This window comes from Meriones unguiculatus, chromosome 8, assembly GCF_030254825.1.
Source record: "Meriones unguiculatus strain TT.TT164.6M chromosome 8, Bangor_MerUng_6.1, whole genome shotgun sequence".
NCBI classification, from domain to species: domain Eukaryota; kingdom Metazoa; phylum Chordata; class Mammalia; order Rodentia; family Muridae; genus Meriones; species Meriones unguiculatus.
Window position 1 is genome coordinate 22,178,355 of NC_083356.1, and position 16,093 is coordinate 22,194,447.

The 16,093-nt window shown below is 51.3% G+C and overlaps 1 protein-coding gene across 12 annotated transcripts in view; it reads left to right on the top strand.

The window, feature by feature from the left end:
- The window catches only part of Pla2g6 (phospholipase A2 group VI), a 42,172-nt gene that overhangs the window by 13,178 nt on the left and 12,901 nt on the right, over positions 1-16,093 (top strand). For 6 of the 12 annotated variants that reach the window (XM_021664279.2, XM_060389053.1, XM_060389051.1 and 3 more), the window contains 9 exons: positions 167-382; positions 1,281-1,464; positions 2,364-2,551; positions 5,480-5,576; positions 6,503-6,685; positions 10,996-11,104; positions 12,334-12,495; positions 14,126-14,204; positions 15,750-15,913. In XM_021664279.2, coding sequence (XP_021519954.1) covers positions 167-382; positions 1,281-1,464; positions 2,364-2,551; positions 5,480-5,576; positions 6,503-6,685; positions 10,996-11,104; positions 12,334-12,495; positions 14,126-14,204; positions 15,750-15,913 — 1,382 coding nt within the window. Of the gene's footprint in view, positions 1-166; positions 383-1,280; positions 1,465-2,363; positions 2,552-5,479; positions 5,577-6,502; positions 6,686-10,995; positions 11,105-12,333; positions 12,496-14,125; positions 14,205-15,749; positions 15,914-16,093 lie in introns of those variants that run through there. The other 6 variants (XM_021664282.2, XM_060389056.1, XM_021664281.2 and 3 more) reach the window with 3 other exon arrangements.

Consider the following 16,093-nt stretch of genomic DNA (forward strand, 5'->3'; position numbering starts at 1 on the left):
AGGGAGAGCAGCCTGAGCCTGGAGCAGAGGTTGGTCTGTTTTCTTTGCGGGGGTGGGGGTGGGGGATGTGTGCACGGTCTCATTATGCTGGGCAGTGCCCATCAGCTGGCCCAGCCTCTGGCCTCCATGCCTCACCTTGGTGGCCGCTCTCTCTTCCTGGCGGCAGACTCTTCCAGCTGGAGTCGGAGGCAGACGCCCTGGTGAATTTCCAACAGTACTCCTCCCAGCTGCCCCCCTTCTACGAGAGCTCTGTGCAGATCCTGCACGTGGAGGCTCTTCAGCACCTGACCGACCTCATCCGCAACCACCCGAGCTGGACAGTGGCCCACCTGGCGGTGGAGCTTGGCATTCGGGAGTGCTTCCACCATAGCCGCATCATCAGGTGGGTGCCTGGGCCAGTGAGGTGTGTGTGTGTGTGTGTGTGTGTGTGTGTGTATATGTGTATGCGCGCGCGCAAGGCTGGGGCCACTGGAGAACGGTGCTGGGTGGCGATCGGCCCTGTGGAGCATGCATGCTGCATGCTGGAGTGGAGTCGCCCCACGCAGCCTTTGCTCTTTCAGTGGCTTGGGTGAGGTAGGAACGGCATTGTCCTGGCTTACTGACCTGAGGACAATTAAAATCCAAAGGAAATGCAGACACTGAATTCTCCCAGCTGCTCTCTCATCTCACAGAGAGAGGCTGAGACCAGGGCGCAGCTCTTCGGCAGGACCAGGCTGGTTAGGGGCTCAGATTGTAGTCTCCTTCCCACGCCCCGCTGTTTTACTGATGGCTTGTATGGCCTCACTCATATCCGGCTACTTGGTGCTGTTATCAGCAGATTCCCGAAGAGGTCACCATGGCTGCACTTGCAAGTCACTGGCTGGCTGGCCCACACTTCTCTGTTCAATGCCTTGGGCTCGAGCTAAAACTTCACCAAGCTGGGCTTAGTGGCCCATACTTTAAGTCCCAGCACTCGGGAGGCAGAGGCAGGCAGGCCTGTGAGTTCAAAGCCAGCCTCCTCTCCAGAGTAACTTATTTAAAAAAAAAACAAAACCAAAGCTCTCTCAGAGCCCTGCTGCTCCCAGACATGGCCTTGGACACTGAGTGGTGTCCCATCTCACAGCATCGAGGGTGCAGCTCCCACAGGTGAGCAGGGCGCACTGCATCCTGGCTGGACTCACCCCAGGACCTCCAAATCTTGCCTGCATCTTCTTGCCTCTGCACTTGGGCTTCTTGGCATCCCTGCCTTTGGTCCTCTGCCTTAACACTTACTTATCCCTGCTTTTCCCCCCAACCCACAGCTGTGCCAACAGCATAGAGAATGAGGAGGGCTGCACTCCACTACATCTGGCCTGCCGAAAGGGTGATGGTGAGATCCTGGTGGAGTTGGTACAGTACTGCCATGCCCAGATGGATGTCACCGACAGCAAAGGAGAGACTGCCTTCCATTACGCCGTGCAAGGGGATAACCCCCAGGTGTTGCAGGTGAGTGCTGGGTGGTAGGCTGAGCAACCAGGTATCACTTCCTTGTGCCTGAAACTTGCTTTGGGGCCTTAGGTTCATGGGTCATTCTGGGACTTCTCACTCATCCATTCTTAATCCCTGAGTCCTAAGTTCCTTCATCAACCCCCATCCCAAAGCTCCACCCTGTGACATTTAGAGGGAGACATATCCTTGCCTATGGAAGTCCTCCAACTCAGTGAGCTGAACTCCATGGAAACTCCAGTCAGGTATGGAGCTCAGGCTTGCTCATTTGCTCCTCATGTTTGGCTTAGCTAGGTGTAAGATCACCTGCCTAGGGATGGTATCACCCACAGTGGGCTGGGTCCTCTTACATCAGTTAATAATCAAGACAGCCCCTACAGTATGCCCACAGGCTAATAATGACCCACACACTTTCTCAGCTGAGGCTTCTCCTCTCACAAGACTCTAGGCTATGTCCCATAGACAAGGCTAACCAGGACAGAAGGACATCTGGTCGGACGGAAGGAAGACTCTATCTAGAAAACTTAAGGCCCTTTCTATTCTTTTTATACAAGGTCTCATGTAGCTCAGGCTGGCCTGGAACTCACTGTGTAGTTTACACTAGCTTTGAACTTGACTTTCTGCCTCAGTCTCCCCAGTACTGGGATTACAGGCATGTGCTGCCATGTCTAGTTAAGATTCTTTGGTTCACATGAGCCACAGTCAGGCCAGATCCACATCCCCACACACTGACCCCACTGGTCAAGCTTTCTTCTCATCTCCAGAGCATCACTCATTCCCTCTTGCTCCTCTTTATCCTCGAGGAGCTAAGTGTCCATTCCCTTTGGTGTCCAGAGGAAGATGGCCCCTGGGGGCTAGAGGAGGGAGTGGCAGGTGGCTCACCTATGTTGTCCTGTCAGCTCCTAGGAAAGAATGCCTCAGCCGGCCTGAACCAGGCCAACCACCAAGGGCTAACGCCACTGCACCTGGCCTGCCAGATGGGGAAGCAGGAGATGGTGCGTGTCCTGCTGCTCTGCAATGCCCGCTGCAACATCATGGGGCCCGGTGGCTTCCCCATCCACACAGCCATGAAGTACTCCCAGAAGGGGTAAGCCTCCCACCCCGTGACCCCCACTGCCTGCAGGCCCTGGGGGAGGGACCTCCCAGGTAAGCAACCGAGGTGGGCCTCCAGAAAGCGCTTGATGCTATTCTGCGGTAGCCGCCTGCCCACGTCCACACACCACTGTGCAAAGAACAGACCTTCTAGAGGTTTTCACTAGTGCACCCAGGTTTCTGACCATGAGCCTTTGCACCCCTGTGATGATGTACCCATTCTCAAGTCTGCTGCAGACCTGAGGCTTGGCGGGTCTTCAGAACTCAGCTCCTGCGCCGGCTGAAGGCCTAAGGACGCTAGCTCTGGGGGTCCAAGGCCCTGTGTGTCTACCTTTTTTTTCAGTTGGTAGCACTGCAGGAGGCAGGTACCAGGTTTTTGTCTTAGGGAGTCGGGACTACTCTCTAGTGTTCCCATAAGCCCTGGAAGCTCTCAGATCCCAGGAAGTTCTCCATTTGTGTTGGAGGAGAACCAAGGAGGGAAAATACTGCAAAATGCAGCCCAGCAGAACAACGTCTGAAGAGAGTGAATGAATGGGGTCAGTTGGTCTTCATCCTGGCTCCTGTGTGTGCAGTGACTTGAGTGGACGCCAGGTGACAGACACAGGCTGCCCGTATTAATTTTGCTCTAATTTTTCTTATTTCTTGCCATCCACTGGATTTAGGTTTAATTTGTTCCTGTTTTTTCAAATTCTTTTTAAAACTTATTATTCTGTATAAATTTATTATTTATTTAGTGTTGTGCCTGCTCGTGTGCCAGCAGGCAAGAAGAGGGCACCAGATCTCACTATAGATGGTTGTGAGCCACCATGTGGTGCTGGGACTTGAACTCGGGACTTGTGGAAGGGCAGCTGGTGCTCTTAATCCCTGAGCCATCTCTCCGGCCCATTTTTTCAAATTCTTGAGCAGTATCATTGTGTCATTTATCAGTACTCTTTCTGACTTTTTAATGTAGGTACTTAGAACTCTAAATTCTCCTCTCTAGACTGCCTTTGCTATGTCCCAGAGGTTCTATTGTGTTGTGGTTTTTTAAATTTCATTTAGTTGCAGATTTTTTTCCTTTTGATTTTTTTCATTGACCTATTCATTGTGTAGTAGTGAATGATGTAATCCCTGTGAGTTTCCATGTTGGGTGTCCTCTACTCAGCTCTCTGCTCATGGTACACTAGTGTTCTCTCTCCGTCACAGCTTCTGCAGCACTGTGTCCTAGTATGTTTTGATAATAGCTGTCCTCACGGGTAAGAGACTGTCTCAGAGTGGTTTTGATCTGCATTACTGGAGTTGAACACCTGCCAGACCACTTGGCCATTTTTATGTCTTCCTTTGAGAAATGTCTATTTGGGTCTGTGAAGTTCCCAGGGCAGGAAAAACCATACTTGTGCTGGAGGCTTCATAATACTGTCTTGATTGTATAGTTAGAACGCTGAGATTCAAAGCAAAGTTCTCTTTGAGCTATCTTTTTTTTTTCTTTTTCTCTTTTTTGGTTTTCTGAGACAGGGTTTCTCTGTGTAGCCTTGGCTGTCCTAGAACTAGTTCTGTAGACCAGGCTGGCCTTGAACTCAGATTTCTGCCTGCCTTTGCCTCCTAAGTGCTGGGATTAAAGGTGTTTGTCACCACCCGACTCTCTTAAACAAACAAACAAATAAAAAAAAAACCAGACTGGGCTTGGACTTCTGCTCCTCTTGCCTCTGCCTCCCAAGTGCTGTGATTATAGGCATGTATCACCACACTGGTGCTGTTTTGGACATTCTTTAGTTTCCTTAGCAGCAATTCATGTCACCGCTGTCTGACCAGATTATCCAAGCCATGACAGAGATTTTCCAACCTTGCTGTAACCTGCCTACAGTTTTCCATGCCCATACATGATGGATTATTTGCTTAATGTTTTTTAGATTTAATTTTAATTTTATGCCTATGAGTGCTTTGCCTTCCTGTCTGTTCACCACTGTGCATGCAGTGCCCACAGAAGCCAAAGAGGCATCAGGTGCCCTGAAACAGAAATTACAGTTGTTAACCACCATGTGGGTGCTGGGAATAGAACCCAGGTCCTCTGGAAGAAAGCAGCCAGTGTTCTTGAACTGCAAGCCAGCTTTCCAGCCCCATGACTTGCTTTTTAAAAATTACTTTTATTGGGGCTGGAGAGCTGCTCAGAGGTTAAGAGCACTGGCTGTTCTTCCAGAGGCCCTGAGTTCAATTCCCAGCAACCACATGGGGGCTCACAACCATCTATAATGAGATCTGGTGCCCTCTTCTGGCGTGCAAGTATACATGCAGGCAGAACACTGTATACATAATAAATTTTTTAAAATAATTTAAAAAATATTGTTACTGTTGTTTTGCATTTATTTACTTGTTCATGTGTATCCCAGGGATTGAACTCGTGTCCTCAGGCTTAGCAGCAAGCACTGTTCACCTGCTGAGCCATCTCATACCCCTGACCCCTCCTCCACCTCCTCTTCCCCTGGTGCCCCCATCTCCTTCCTTACCCTGTCCTCACCCTTTTTGAGAGAAGCTTAGGCTATGTAGTCCAGGCTGGACTGGACCTGGATCCTCTTGCCTCAGCATCCTGAATGCTGGGATTACAAATATATTTCCAGCCACTTCTGACCTTGGTTTTGGTTTTTACTTCTTATTTTATCTTATGTGCATTAGTGTGAAGGTGTCAGATCCCTTGTGATTGGCAGTATAGACAGTTGTGAGGTGCCATGTGGGTACTGGAATTGAACCTGGGTGCTCTGGAAGAACAGACAGTGCTCTTAACCACTGAGCCATCTCTCCAGCCCCCTTTGTTTTCTATTTTGCCTTGGTGTGCTATCTAAGAAACCATTGTCAGGCCAGCTGATTGGCTGTATTGCAAGCTCTGTGAGCAGCAGGAAGAGCCCCTAGCACAGTGTGCCTTCAGTGTCCTGCTGCTTGCTCTCCCCAGGTGTGCTGAAATGATCATCAGCATGGACAGCAACCAGATCCACAGCAAGGACCCTCGATATGGAGCCAGCCCGCTCCACTGGGCCAAGAACGCCGAGGTGGGCAGGGGAAGGGTCGAGGGGCAGGGCGGGTCCAAAGGAGGCTCCGGGGAGGGTGACAGTGGCACCTAGAGACAAGTCTCACGGCGGTGCGTGGGTGGAGCAGCCTGGAACAGGGGAAGTCCCACCACCGTCCTGCTCCTCACTGGCTGGTGGTCTTGCTCCCTTTGTCCATGACGGGGGTGGCGGCAGGGGGTGGGGTGGGGAGTTCCTGTTGCCTGACTTTGGAAGTATTGGGAAGTTAGCAAGGCAGTACATGGGAATATGTGCCTCACACATAGAGGGTGACAGTGGTGATATGATGACCACTGGGCACAACAGCCCCACAGCCCCTAGCCTGGTGGCCGCCTAGGCTGAGGTCCCTCATGAAGTTCTTCAGTGGCTCTGTCCTCCTGAGATGCCAAGGTAGCCCAGCTTGGCGACACAGGTGCCACCAACACCCCAGCCTGCAAGAGGGCAAGGCCTCTACCTTTGTGGATCAACGTCCTGTTCAGATGTGTTCCATCTGTATGACAGTGTATCCCATGATGAGACTGAGGTGCTGGGGTGCCGTGACTGATCCCGGCTTAGGTCCAGGAAGGCTGGTGGGGCTTTGGGCTCAGCACTGTCCTCTGCACTGTCTCCAGTTCAGAGTGAGCCAGGATACCATGCAGAGGACCCTGGAACACATCGCGTGGACAACCTCAGGGAGTCAGCGCTTGTAGGATAGAGCCCAGAGAAGCCTTTGTAGCTCTAGGAAAGGACCAGAAGCCTCTAGAGTCAGTCCTCACCTAATTCTTGCCTAGTTCCTGGGGAGCTCATATGTAGGGATTGAGGTCTAAGGGTCATGCCCAGAACTGGGGCCTGCCTCTGGGCTTCTCTTTGCTGACACTGGAAGACTGCTCAGGGAGGGAGCCCCTGCGTGCCCATCTGGTCTGTGTCCCCAGATGGCCCGAATGCTGCTGAAGCGGGGCTGTGATGTGGACAGCACAAGTGCCGCAGGAAACACTCCCCTGCACGTGGCAGTGATGCGCAACCGCTTTGACTGTGTCATGGTGCTGCTGACCTACGGGGCCAACGCAGGTGCCCGCGGAGAACATGGGAACACACCACTGCACCTGGCCATGTCGGTGAGCCTGTGGCCACATGGCCTCCTCCCCAGCTGTCCTGTGGTAGGGTGGGGGAGGAACAATAGAGGCACCATGCCTCAGCACACCCTTCTTTCCTCTATGGCTACCTCATCAGACAGGCCTCCTCCCTTAGCCCAGAGTATGTGGGGGCAGCCGATGGTTTGTTAGGAGACGGACATCAGCCTTTAAAGTGTCTGTAGTGTGATGAGACAGTAATCTGAGCTTGTTTAGCCCATGGACAGGACAGCGCCATATGCTGTCCAACTAGTTTCAGATGAGAGTGCAGGATGGGCCCCTGAGACTCTGAGGGAGGCCGTCAGCCACTTTCAAGGACGGCCTCTTTTGTACTGTGACTGTAGGGGCCACAGTGCCTAAGAGGCTGAAACTCTGATAAGACTAGGGAGGTTGCTCACGCAGACTGCACCTTCAGAAAAGTCTAGTTTAGCAATTCTCTGGTTTTCTTTGTTCTGTTTTGTTTTAATCTATTTGGTCCATTTCTACTTTTGAAAAATAGCCAAGCTAAACATCTAGGCATAGTAGCATACTCCAGGAGTCAAAGGCTAAGGAGTTCAAGACCACCTTCAGCTATAGTGTTCAGACCAGCCTGGGCCTCATGAGACCCTGTCAAAACAAAGGCCTGGTAGTGCACACTTGCAATTCAAGACTCAGGCACCATCTGGAGGATCTCCACTCAAGGCCAGCCTGGGCTACATAGCAAGACTATCTCAAAAGAAAAAACCAACAACCAAGCACATGAATCAGTAACATTTTTTTTCTGTTTCTGAATGTATGTAGGTGTGTGTATGTGTGTGTTTCTCTCTCTGTTTCTGTCTCTGTCTCTCTCTATGTGTTGTTGTTTTTTATTTTTCAAGACAGGGTTTCTCTGTGTAGCCCTGGTTGTCCTGGAACTTACTCTATAGTCCAGGCTGGTCTTGAACTCACAAAGGTCCTGTGATCTGCCTCCCTGGTGTTGTACCCCACTGTCTAGCTATTGTTATGATATAAATAAAAATGCCATATGCAACAGATCTCTGGAAAGAAGAGATTTATTGTGCAGAGCTAGGGGGAGAGAGAGAGACAGAGAGATATAGAGGGACAGTGGAAGAGTATAGGAGAAGAGAAAGAGGCACATGGTGGTGGGCCCCAGGAAAGAAACCAAAGCAGAGAGAGAGGAGGTGTCTGTCAGGTTGGTCCTTTTATATCTGGTGCAAACTTTTCTGCCACACACCTGGTGGCAGCATGTGATGACATCATAGGTTGCTGCCACCATAGAATCAGGCTGCCTCTATGCTAACAGCTGTCAGCAACACTTCTATGAAAAGCTTTATTTTCCAAACCAAAGTAAAATGAATGAAAAGAGGTGGCATTACTTTACATTTTGTGAAACTTTTGTGGGTCTTTTTATGCAGAAAACGCATGAATCCTCATGTCTCCTGGGGCATGTTAAAACACTTAGAGAGCTCTAGAGAGAGCCTGGCCCCTGTGTATGGCTGGGAAGTGCACACCTCTTCAGATTCTTGCCAAGGTGCTTGAGTATTATGCCAGAACCCGTCATATGGCAGCTTCTGACATGCTGAGTGCACGGACCACTCTGAAGCCATGTCCCTGAACTTTGTCACACCACTGCCTATGACTCATCTTGTACTTTGCAAGGATTCCCTTATGCACGAATTACTTCCTTTGAGTTGATGTTGGAATATACTGGTACAATGAATGTATACCCGAAGTAAGCCCATCATAGCGTACACAAATAAGGGGAAATTGTGATTTTTTTTTCCTTGAAAGTTTGAATTTTATCATGGACAAAAATATACTGTTTTTTGCTTTCTTAAAACAACAGGCTTATTATATTCGTTTTGTTTTGGTTTGTTTGTTTTGTTTTGTTTTGAGACAAGAGCTTTCTATGTATCCCTGACTGACCTGAAACTTAAACTATACTGTAGACCAGGCTGGTCTCAAATTCACAGAGGTCCTCCTGCCTTTGCCTCCTGAGTGCTGGAGGCCTGCACCACCATGCCCAGAATTGCATTCATTTTGAGAATTTGTCTCCTTGTTGACTAAGGCTAATTACTCTTAGTTTATTTGGCAGTCCTGCCTACCTTCCAGTAGAGGCTAGTTGAGCTGGTAACTCACACAGATGTCTAATTATTATTGATGTATCCAGGGCATTCTTCAGTGAAGCTGGCTGTTTTCTTTTCTTTGCTTTAATTTTGGGAAGGTGATTCTATGAAGAAGAAAAGTCTTTAGGCTGTGAGCTTGATTCTAGTGTTGTGGTGAGATCTGAGGCACTGGCAGTTTCATCCACCATTGTTTATGAACCATCTTGTGTCAGTCAATATGGTTCATAAGGACATGACTTCTTGGCATTCTTGTGAAAACAGCTGTGATCTCACAGACTGTCTGGAATGTTCTCCTAAACTCACAGGGTCCCCAGGTCTCTGAGAACTCTTGAGGTGTTCTTGTTTCCTATGCTGTCACATATGTGCCATTTCCCCAGTTTTTGTTAAGTTACCAGCTATTCTGACAGTGTTTTTAATCACTTCTTCAAGAGAGTTTACTCTTTTTTTTTTTTCTTCCCCCAAAACAAGGTGATGCTTTGTAACCCAGACTGGACTTGAAATAGTGGCAATCCCCTACATAATCCTCACAAGTGCCAGGATTAGGTATGCACTGCCTCATTCAGCTGGTTTGTTTGTTTGTTTGTTTGTTTTTCCCAGACAGGGTGTCTCTGTAGCTTTGGATGTCCTGGAATCGCTTTGTAGACCACGCTGACCTCTAACTCACAGAGATCCACCTGTCTCTGCCTCCCTGAGTGCTAGGATTACAGGCATATGCCACCACACCCGGCTCAGTTGTTTTATTTTTAAATATACATATGTATTTGGAAGGCACTGTTATATCAATCCCTTAAGTGCATTTGTAAAAGGAAACCCAAAAAAGAAAGACAGGGATGATGAGAACACACGTATTTGCTTGTGCATGTAAGTTCAAATGGAACTACTACTCAGAAAAGAATATTCTAAATGCAGCACTTCATTCTCTTGGCAGGAAAACCAGGCTCTTAGAACAGAGCTTAGGTTTCCAGGCAGCCAGTACTTTGGTTTGTGCTTGGGTACCAAAGGTTAGCTGCATGGCATTCTGGGGTGGGAAGCTACTCCCTTGATGGGTGCCACTGGGGAAGATCTATGCAAGGCTGCCTGGAGTAGACAGGCAAGATGGCATTCTCAGCTCTCACACATCTTGTACTACTCCTGATGCTAGGAGGCCAAGTGTTGTATTTGGCCCTTCCGTGTCCCTAGGTGCCTTAGTCACTGTTCTATTGCTGTAAAGAGACACCATGACCAAGGCAACTCTTATTAAAGAAAGCATTTAATTAGGAACTTGCTTATGGTTTCAGAGACTTAGACCATTATCACCATATCAGAGCATGGCAATAGGCCAGTGTGGTGCTGGAGAAACAGCTGAATGTTACGTCCTGACCTGCAAGCAGAGAGAGAGACCTGGGCCTGGCATGAGCTTTTGAAACCTCAAAGCCCACCCCAAGTGACACACTTCTTCCAACAAGACCACACCTACTCCTACTCCCAATCCTACCAAAGAGTTCTGCTTCTTGGTGACTAAGCATTCAAATAAATGAGCCTGTGGGGGCCATTCTTGTTTAGACCACCACAGCAGGCCTCCTGGGTTGGCAGTCCAGGTACATTGCTTCCTGTAAACTGGGTGAATCTTTCTGTGCCAAATCCTGCACAGCTGTCCCTTGAAACCTGACAGGGACGGGAGTGAAGAAACAGCAGCTACACATACAGAGAAGCTGGGATGGGGTGGGCTGTGCTGGCCCTGGTGAAGCCGGATACTATAAAACTCAGAAATTGTGCTCACATATTATATGCAGCACAAGAAGAGGGTAGCTAGTTTAAGTGGGGTCCCTCCGGGGCATGGTCTCAGGTTGCAGTCGTATGGGAGGAAGAAGCTGCGGTTGCTAGTTTTTCCACACATTGACAATGTCTGCAAACTAGAGGAAGGCTTTGCCAGCTCCGGGCCTGACTTGGGGAGGCTTTCACAGTCCCATGGGTCTAAGTCATCCACCTCAGTGTTCTCCAGACACTTCTAGTCTCTTCCTGAGTTTTTATGCCCTTGCTGAGGGATGCTCTGAAGGTCGTTGGTGAAGGCACCAGTCTTCACATAGCGTTCTTGGCACGGCATGTCAGGCAACCCCATTGTCTCCTCATGCTTCTGAGAGGCCCTGTGAGCTAGTTGGTGGGTGGGGTCTTGGGCTATTGCTTATTTTTCTCACCTTCCATTCCCAACAGAAAGACAACTTGGAGATGATCAAAGCCCTCATTGTATTTGGGGCAGAAGTGGATACCCCAAATGAGTTTGGGGAGACTCCTGCATTCATAGCCTCCAAGATCAACAAACGTATGTACTCTGCAATGTGGAGCCAGAATTGTAGGGAGAAAGGAAGTTCCAACTGTAGGTATTAGACTGGCCCAGCTGCTCCCTGCTGAGTGGCCGGGAGCACATGTAGCTAGGAGGGAGGGCGCCTTCTTCCCCAAAGACGGGCTCTGCACAGTGCCTGCAGGCCCACCAAGGCCTGCTGATCATGGTCCTCCCCTCAGGTGGAGGGTGTTCAGTGTCCCAGTGAGGTGGGGTCAAACTTGTGCTGAGGCAGAGCAAGCATAGGGTCATTGATTGTGCCGTGGATGCCCTTATGTGCTGTGCATGCCTGCATGTGTCCATCCTTCATACGTGCTGGGTGCATGCTTAGACCTACATATGCATTGCTGCCCCTGTCCACTGTGCTTGGCTTCAGAGTCACAGGAGGTGGCTTCTCCTTACAGATCCCCTCTGGAGGAGGGGCTAGCATGGGTGTGGCCTGATTGTTTGACCCCTTCTCCCAGCAGAGAGCTCAGTATCACCATCCACTAAAACAATCTAGATGGGTCCCTTTCCTCCCCTCTCCTTCCCCTTCTAACCATTCCTCCCCTGTCCTCTCCCCTTCTCCCTCTCCTCTCTTTCCTCTTCTCCCCTCTCTTCTTCTCTCCCCTTCTCTCACCTCTTTCCCTATCTTCCCCTCTCCCCCTCCTCCTCTCCTTCTTTCTCCTTCCTCTCCCCACTTCCATCTCCTCCCATCTCCTCCCCTCTCCTCCCCTCTCCAGCTGTGCCCAGCCCTGGGTTCAGAGCCAACCCTACAGAGAAGACATGGAGCCCAAGGTGGAAGCAGACGAAGGTGCTGCTACTAGTCATGGTGTCCTTTCCCTGATCTCCTTTGCTCAGTGGTATTGGTGCCATAGGCTGCCTCATCCCCCTGGGACTCTGAAAGGGACAGCCTTTGTTGTTTTGAGAACTGCTGACCATGGAGTTAAGAGATTTGCATCACAGCTGGTGTAGAAGGAAATCAGGCTCCCTACAGTAACTGGGCCTATGACTCCGGCTTCCTCTTGCCCTATCTCACTGTCCTTCCCAGCCCCTTCCCTGATGCCAGGAGGCTGCCTTGATATAGCTGACCAGTCTACATGCCAGTCAGGGTAGTTACCCCACATGGCCAGGCCACCTGCTAGATGAGGACTGTGTGCAAGGAGGGGTCTCACTTGCTTGTCGATTCCATGTCCACCCTCTGCCATCTCTCCTTCCCCAACCCTGACAAGTGATTACCAGGAAGGCGCTCTTGACTCTGCTGAGAACTGTGGGGGCCGACTACCGCCTTTCACTCATCCAGGGGGTCCCCACGGACCAGAGCTCTGCAGCACCTCACCCCGTCGTCCCCCTGGACAGAGCCCAGCCCCCAGCAATCAGCTTAACCAACCTAGGTAGGATACTGCTTTCCCTCTCTCCCCAACTGTGGCTGGGCCCTCGGATCCCAGCACTCCCACAGTAGAAGGAGCAGGGCTTCAGGGCTGAAGTAGCTGAAGGGAGGAAAGCCAAGCTTTGTTAGGCATTGTAGGCTACCAAGCAACGCACAGGTCCCAGTACCTGCCAGGTCACTGGGTGAGGTCCCGTGGTCCATCTTCCTTGAGAGAATACCCTGGACATGAGCTCACGGTGGTCGTTTCCCATGATAACTCTCAAGTGGGCACTATTACAGCCTCTGGCTCCCTTGGAGGGAAGGGTAAATAGTGAGGGGCGCTGCTTGGTCAACTGGCTTCAGCTCTTAGACAGATTGATTGAATCTGTCTAGCATGAGACTTGATCTGCCCCCTGCTGGCTCCTTCGGTTACATGCAGACTTTTGAGATGGCCATTCAGCCAACATTTGCCCCTGTGTGTCACTGATGTCCTTAGAGACAGTCCTGGAGTAGACGGGGACCCTGTTCAGGGCCTTCTGTGCCCTGGCCAACCCAGGGACCTAAGGATGGTTGGGAGTGAGAGTCCCCAAACAGGAGTGAGTCTTAACCTGCCAAGCTTCTCTAACTGTGGAGGTACAGCCCCCAAGCTGGCCCCTCCTGCCAAGTCACCGTAGCCAGGCCTAGAGCTCTGGAGGGCAGAGAAGCTGAAATCCTCCAGCCTCCCATCTTTCTCTCTCCATTTTACAGGCAGGCAGTTACTCAAACCAGGCTGGATGGTGGGCCTGGGGTGCGGCGGTGAATGGGTAATGCCTGGGCCTAAAGCAGCCGCTGAGCCTGCCTCGCCGCACTGTAGCTCCTCTAGTCCCCCGCCTCCACCTCTTCTCAAGCTGCATACCCGGGCATAGGCACCTTCCCTACGCCCTGTCCCTGGCGCCATTTGCTGGCTTGCTGGTCAGTTTCCTGCATGTGTCCCTTGCCTGCTCTGTGCATGTGCTAAGAGAGGCACAGCTGGCACTGCCTGCCTTGCTGTGCCTAGTCTCCCTGAACAGTGGCTGTCAAGCCAGTCATGCAGGGGTGGGATGGGCATGCACAGGGGAAGACTGGACTAGACGGAGCAGATGGGCGAATCTGAGCCCACAGACATGGAGGAAGTTTCCAGACCTGGGACAAGGAGAAGGGTGGTCTGAGGGTAGGCTGGGATGTTTCTCTTCATGAATGTGTGGAGTTTGGCCCTGAGTAGTGTCCTCAGTAATAAAGCCCCCTTGGCTGAAGGACTGTGGTCAAGGCATGTGTGGTGGCTGTCAGCAGCTTCAGCTCTGAGAGCACAGGACACACCTGGGAGGTCAAGAGGGTTGTAGGAGGGGACCTGTGACTGTCGGGGTGCTAGCTGGACAGGTAGGGAGCCCTTCCCAAAGCAGTGGGCTCCCTCCTCATCCCAGCTCACCTTCTCCTAGCAGGCCTATGACATGTAGCTCAGCCTTGTTTTGGAACAGAGAGCCCCTCCTGGGACGTGCGGCAGATAGCAGGGCAGTGATTGTGGGTTCAGCCATGAGGAGGTGCACAACAGGATGGGGCGCAGTTCTGTTTACTCCAGAGACCCATGAGGTCTTGGGGGAGAGAGCTGCTGACCCCAGAGTGTCCTGCCCTGTCCACAGAGCTTCAGGACCTGATGCCCATCTCCCGGGCCCGGAAGCCACCGTTCATCCTGAGCTCCATGAGGGATGAGAAGCGAAAGTAAGTGGAGAGGGCCAGGCTGGCATGGGAGAGCTCTTCTGGTGCCCTCAGCGGTCTTGTTCCTCATCCCCATGGCTTCCTGGTAGGCTCTGTCCTAGCCGTGCAGTCATGGGAGAGACCAAGTCTTTGGAGCCTGCAGCAGCTCCTTAATGACAGATGACAACCTGTCCAGAGCCCCGCACAGGGCCCTGCAGCTGTTGAGCTTGGGCTCATGGTAGCATAGGCCCATTGTCTTTTAACTTTATGGTTAATGGGGAGAAGGTACCCTGAACTGCTTCTGGAGAGAGATCCCTGCACCTGCTTCCCGCTGCTACTGGCTTCCCTACCTGCCTTTCTCCCTACACGCATTCACTGCCTCCCAGATGATGTGTCCCAGGTAGGAAGTAGGCCTGGGGGATGGGGCAGAGTGATAAGAGATTGGAATCCTGCCCCAGTCACCAAATTCTATCAGGAGAAACCCCCGGTCATAGATTTCATGCTCTGGGACCAACCCATGCCTTCAATGAGAGGAAATGCTGAGATATATATATATATATATATATATATATACACATATATATATATATGTATGTATGTATGTATGTATGTATGTATGTATTGATAGCTTTGGAAAAGATAGGCAAAGCCAGGCAAGGTGGCACACGCCTGTAATCCCAGCACTCGGGGAGGCAGAGGCAGGTGGGTCTCTGTGAGTTTGAGGCCAGCCTGGTCTACAAAGTAAGTCCAGGACAGTCAAGGCTACACAGAGAAACCATCTTGAAAAAGGGAAAAAGATGGACAAACCTCTTGATCTGTCTCTGCTTTGGACATAGTGTGACAGCTTGCAAAAAAAAAAAAAAACGGCAGTCAGGAGATACACACATGTGGGTTGAGCTGTGAACCGGAGTTACTGGAACTGGGAGAGAATTCTCTTCTGGTGCTAGGGGCCAGGACGCACTCCCAGCCTGGTATTAATATTCCTGTCAGGATTCTAACTCCTAGGCCCCACTACCATTGAACACTTCAAGGCTTACCCTTGAGGCACAGGCCCTGGTGAGCGCTGGCCAGTGCACCCAGTGGCCATGACAAGGGACTTGCCACCTCCACAGCCTCCCTTTGTTGTCATCTGCTGTTGCCCACTCTTTGTTCCGCTCTTGCTGGAGGCCTTCCCGGGAGGAGTAGTCATCTCTCTCAGCAGATGACAGTCTGAGCCCCCAGGAGGGGAGGTGACACAGGGTCAGTTAGAGTGAAGGTTCCCAGGACTTTCAAGGTTCCCGTCCTCTCAGAGGCATGCACTCACTGCAGGCCCTCACAGAGAAATGATCCTTCCTGTCAGCAGCCACAGCTTCTGCTCCTGAGGCCTGGAAGCCTGCTCTCCACCCTTCCTTTCCCTTTGCACATCTGAAACATTCCCTTCCTGCCCTCACCTGGCTCCATACCCAGTAGCAAGTAGGCTCTGCACATGTGTGTTGCTTTGCTCATGTGTCCCCTGCTATGCACAAGCGGGAGCGGGGGCTGAGAGATCCATCTCGAGACCCTCTTGGCCCAGTGCTATCCTCACTGCAGCCATGATCACCTGCTCTGCCTGGACGGAGGGGGCGTGAAAGGCCTGGTCATCATCCAGCTGCTCATTGCCATCGAGAAGGCCTCAGGTGTGGCCACCAAGGACCTCTTCGACTGGGTGGCCGGAACCAGCACAGGGGGCATCCTGGCCCTGGCCATTCTGCACAGTGAGCACAGCCTCGGGGCATGGTGGGGTGGGCCTGACAGGCAGAGAGCAGAGCTAGTTTAGGAGGGCAGGAGGCTGTTAAGTATTGGGATCTTCATCCACCTCCACACACCCCTGCAAGGAAGTACCATAGGCCCTGCCAGTTGCTGCCAGTGGAAACGCCTTTGGTGGGTGGAATGGG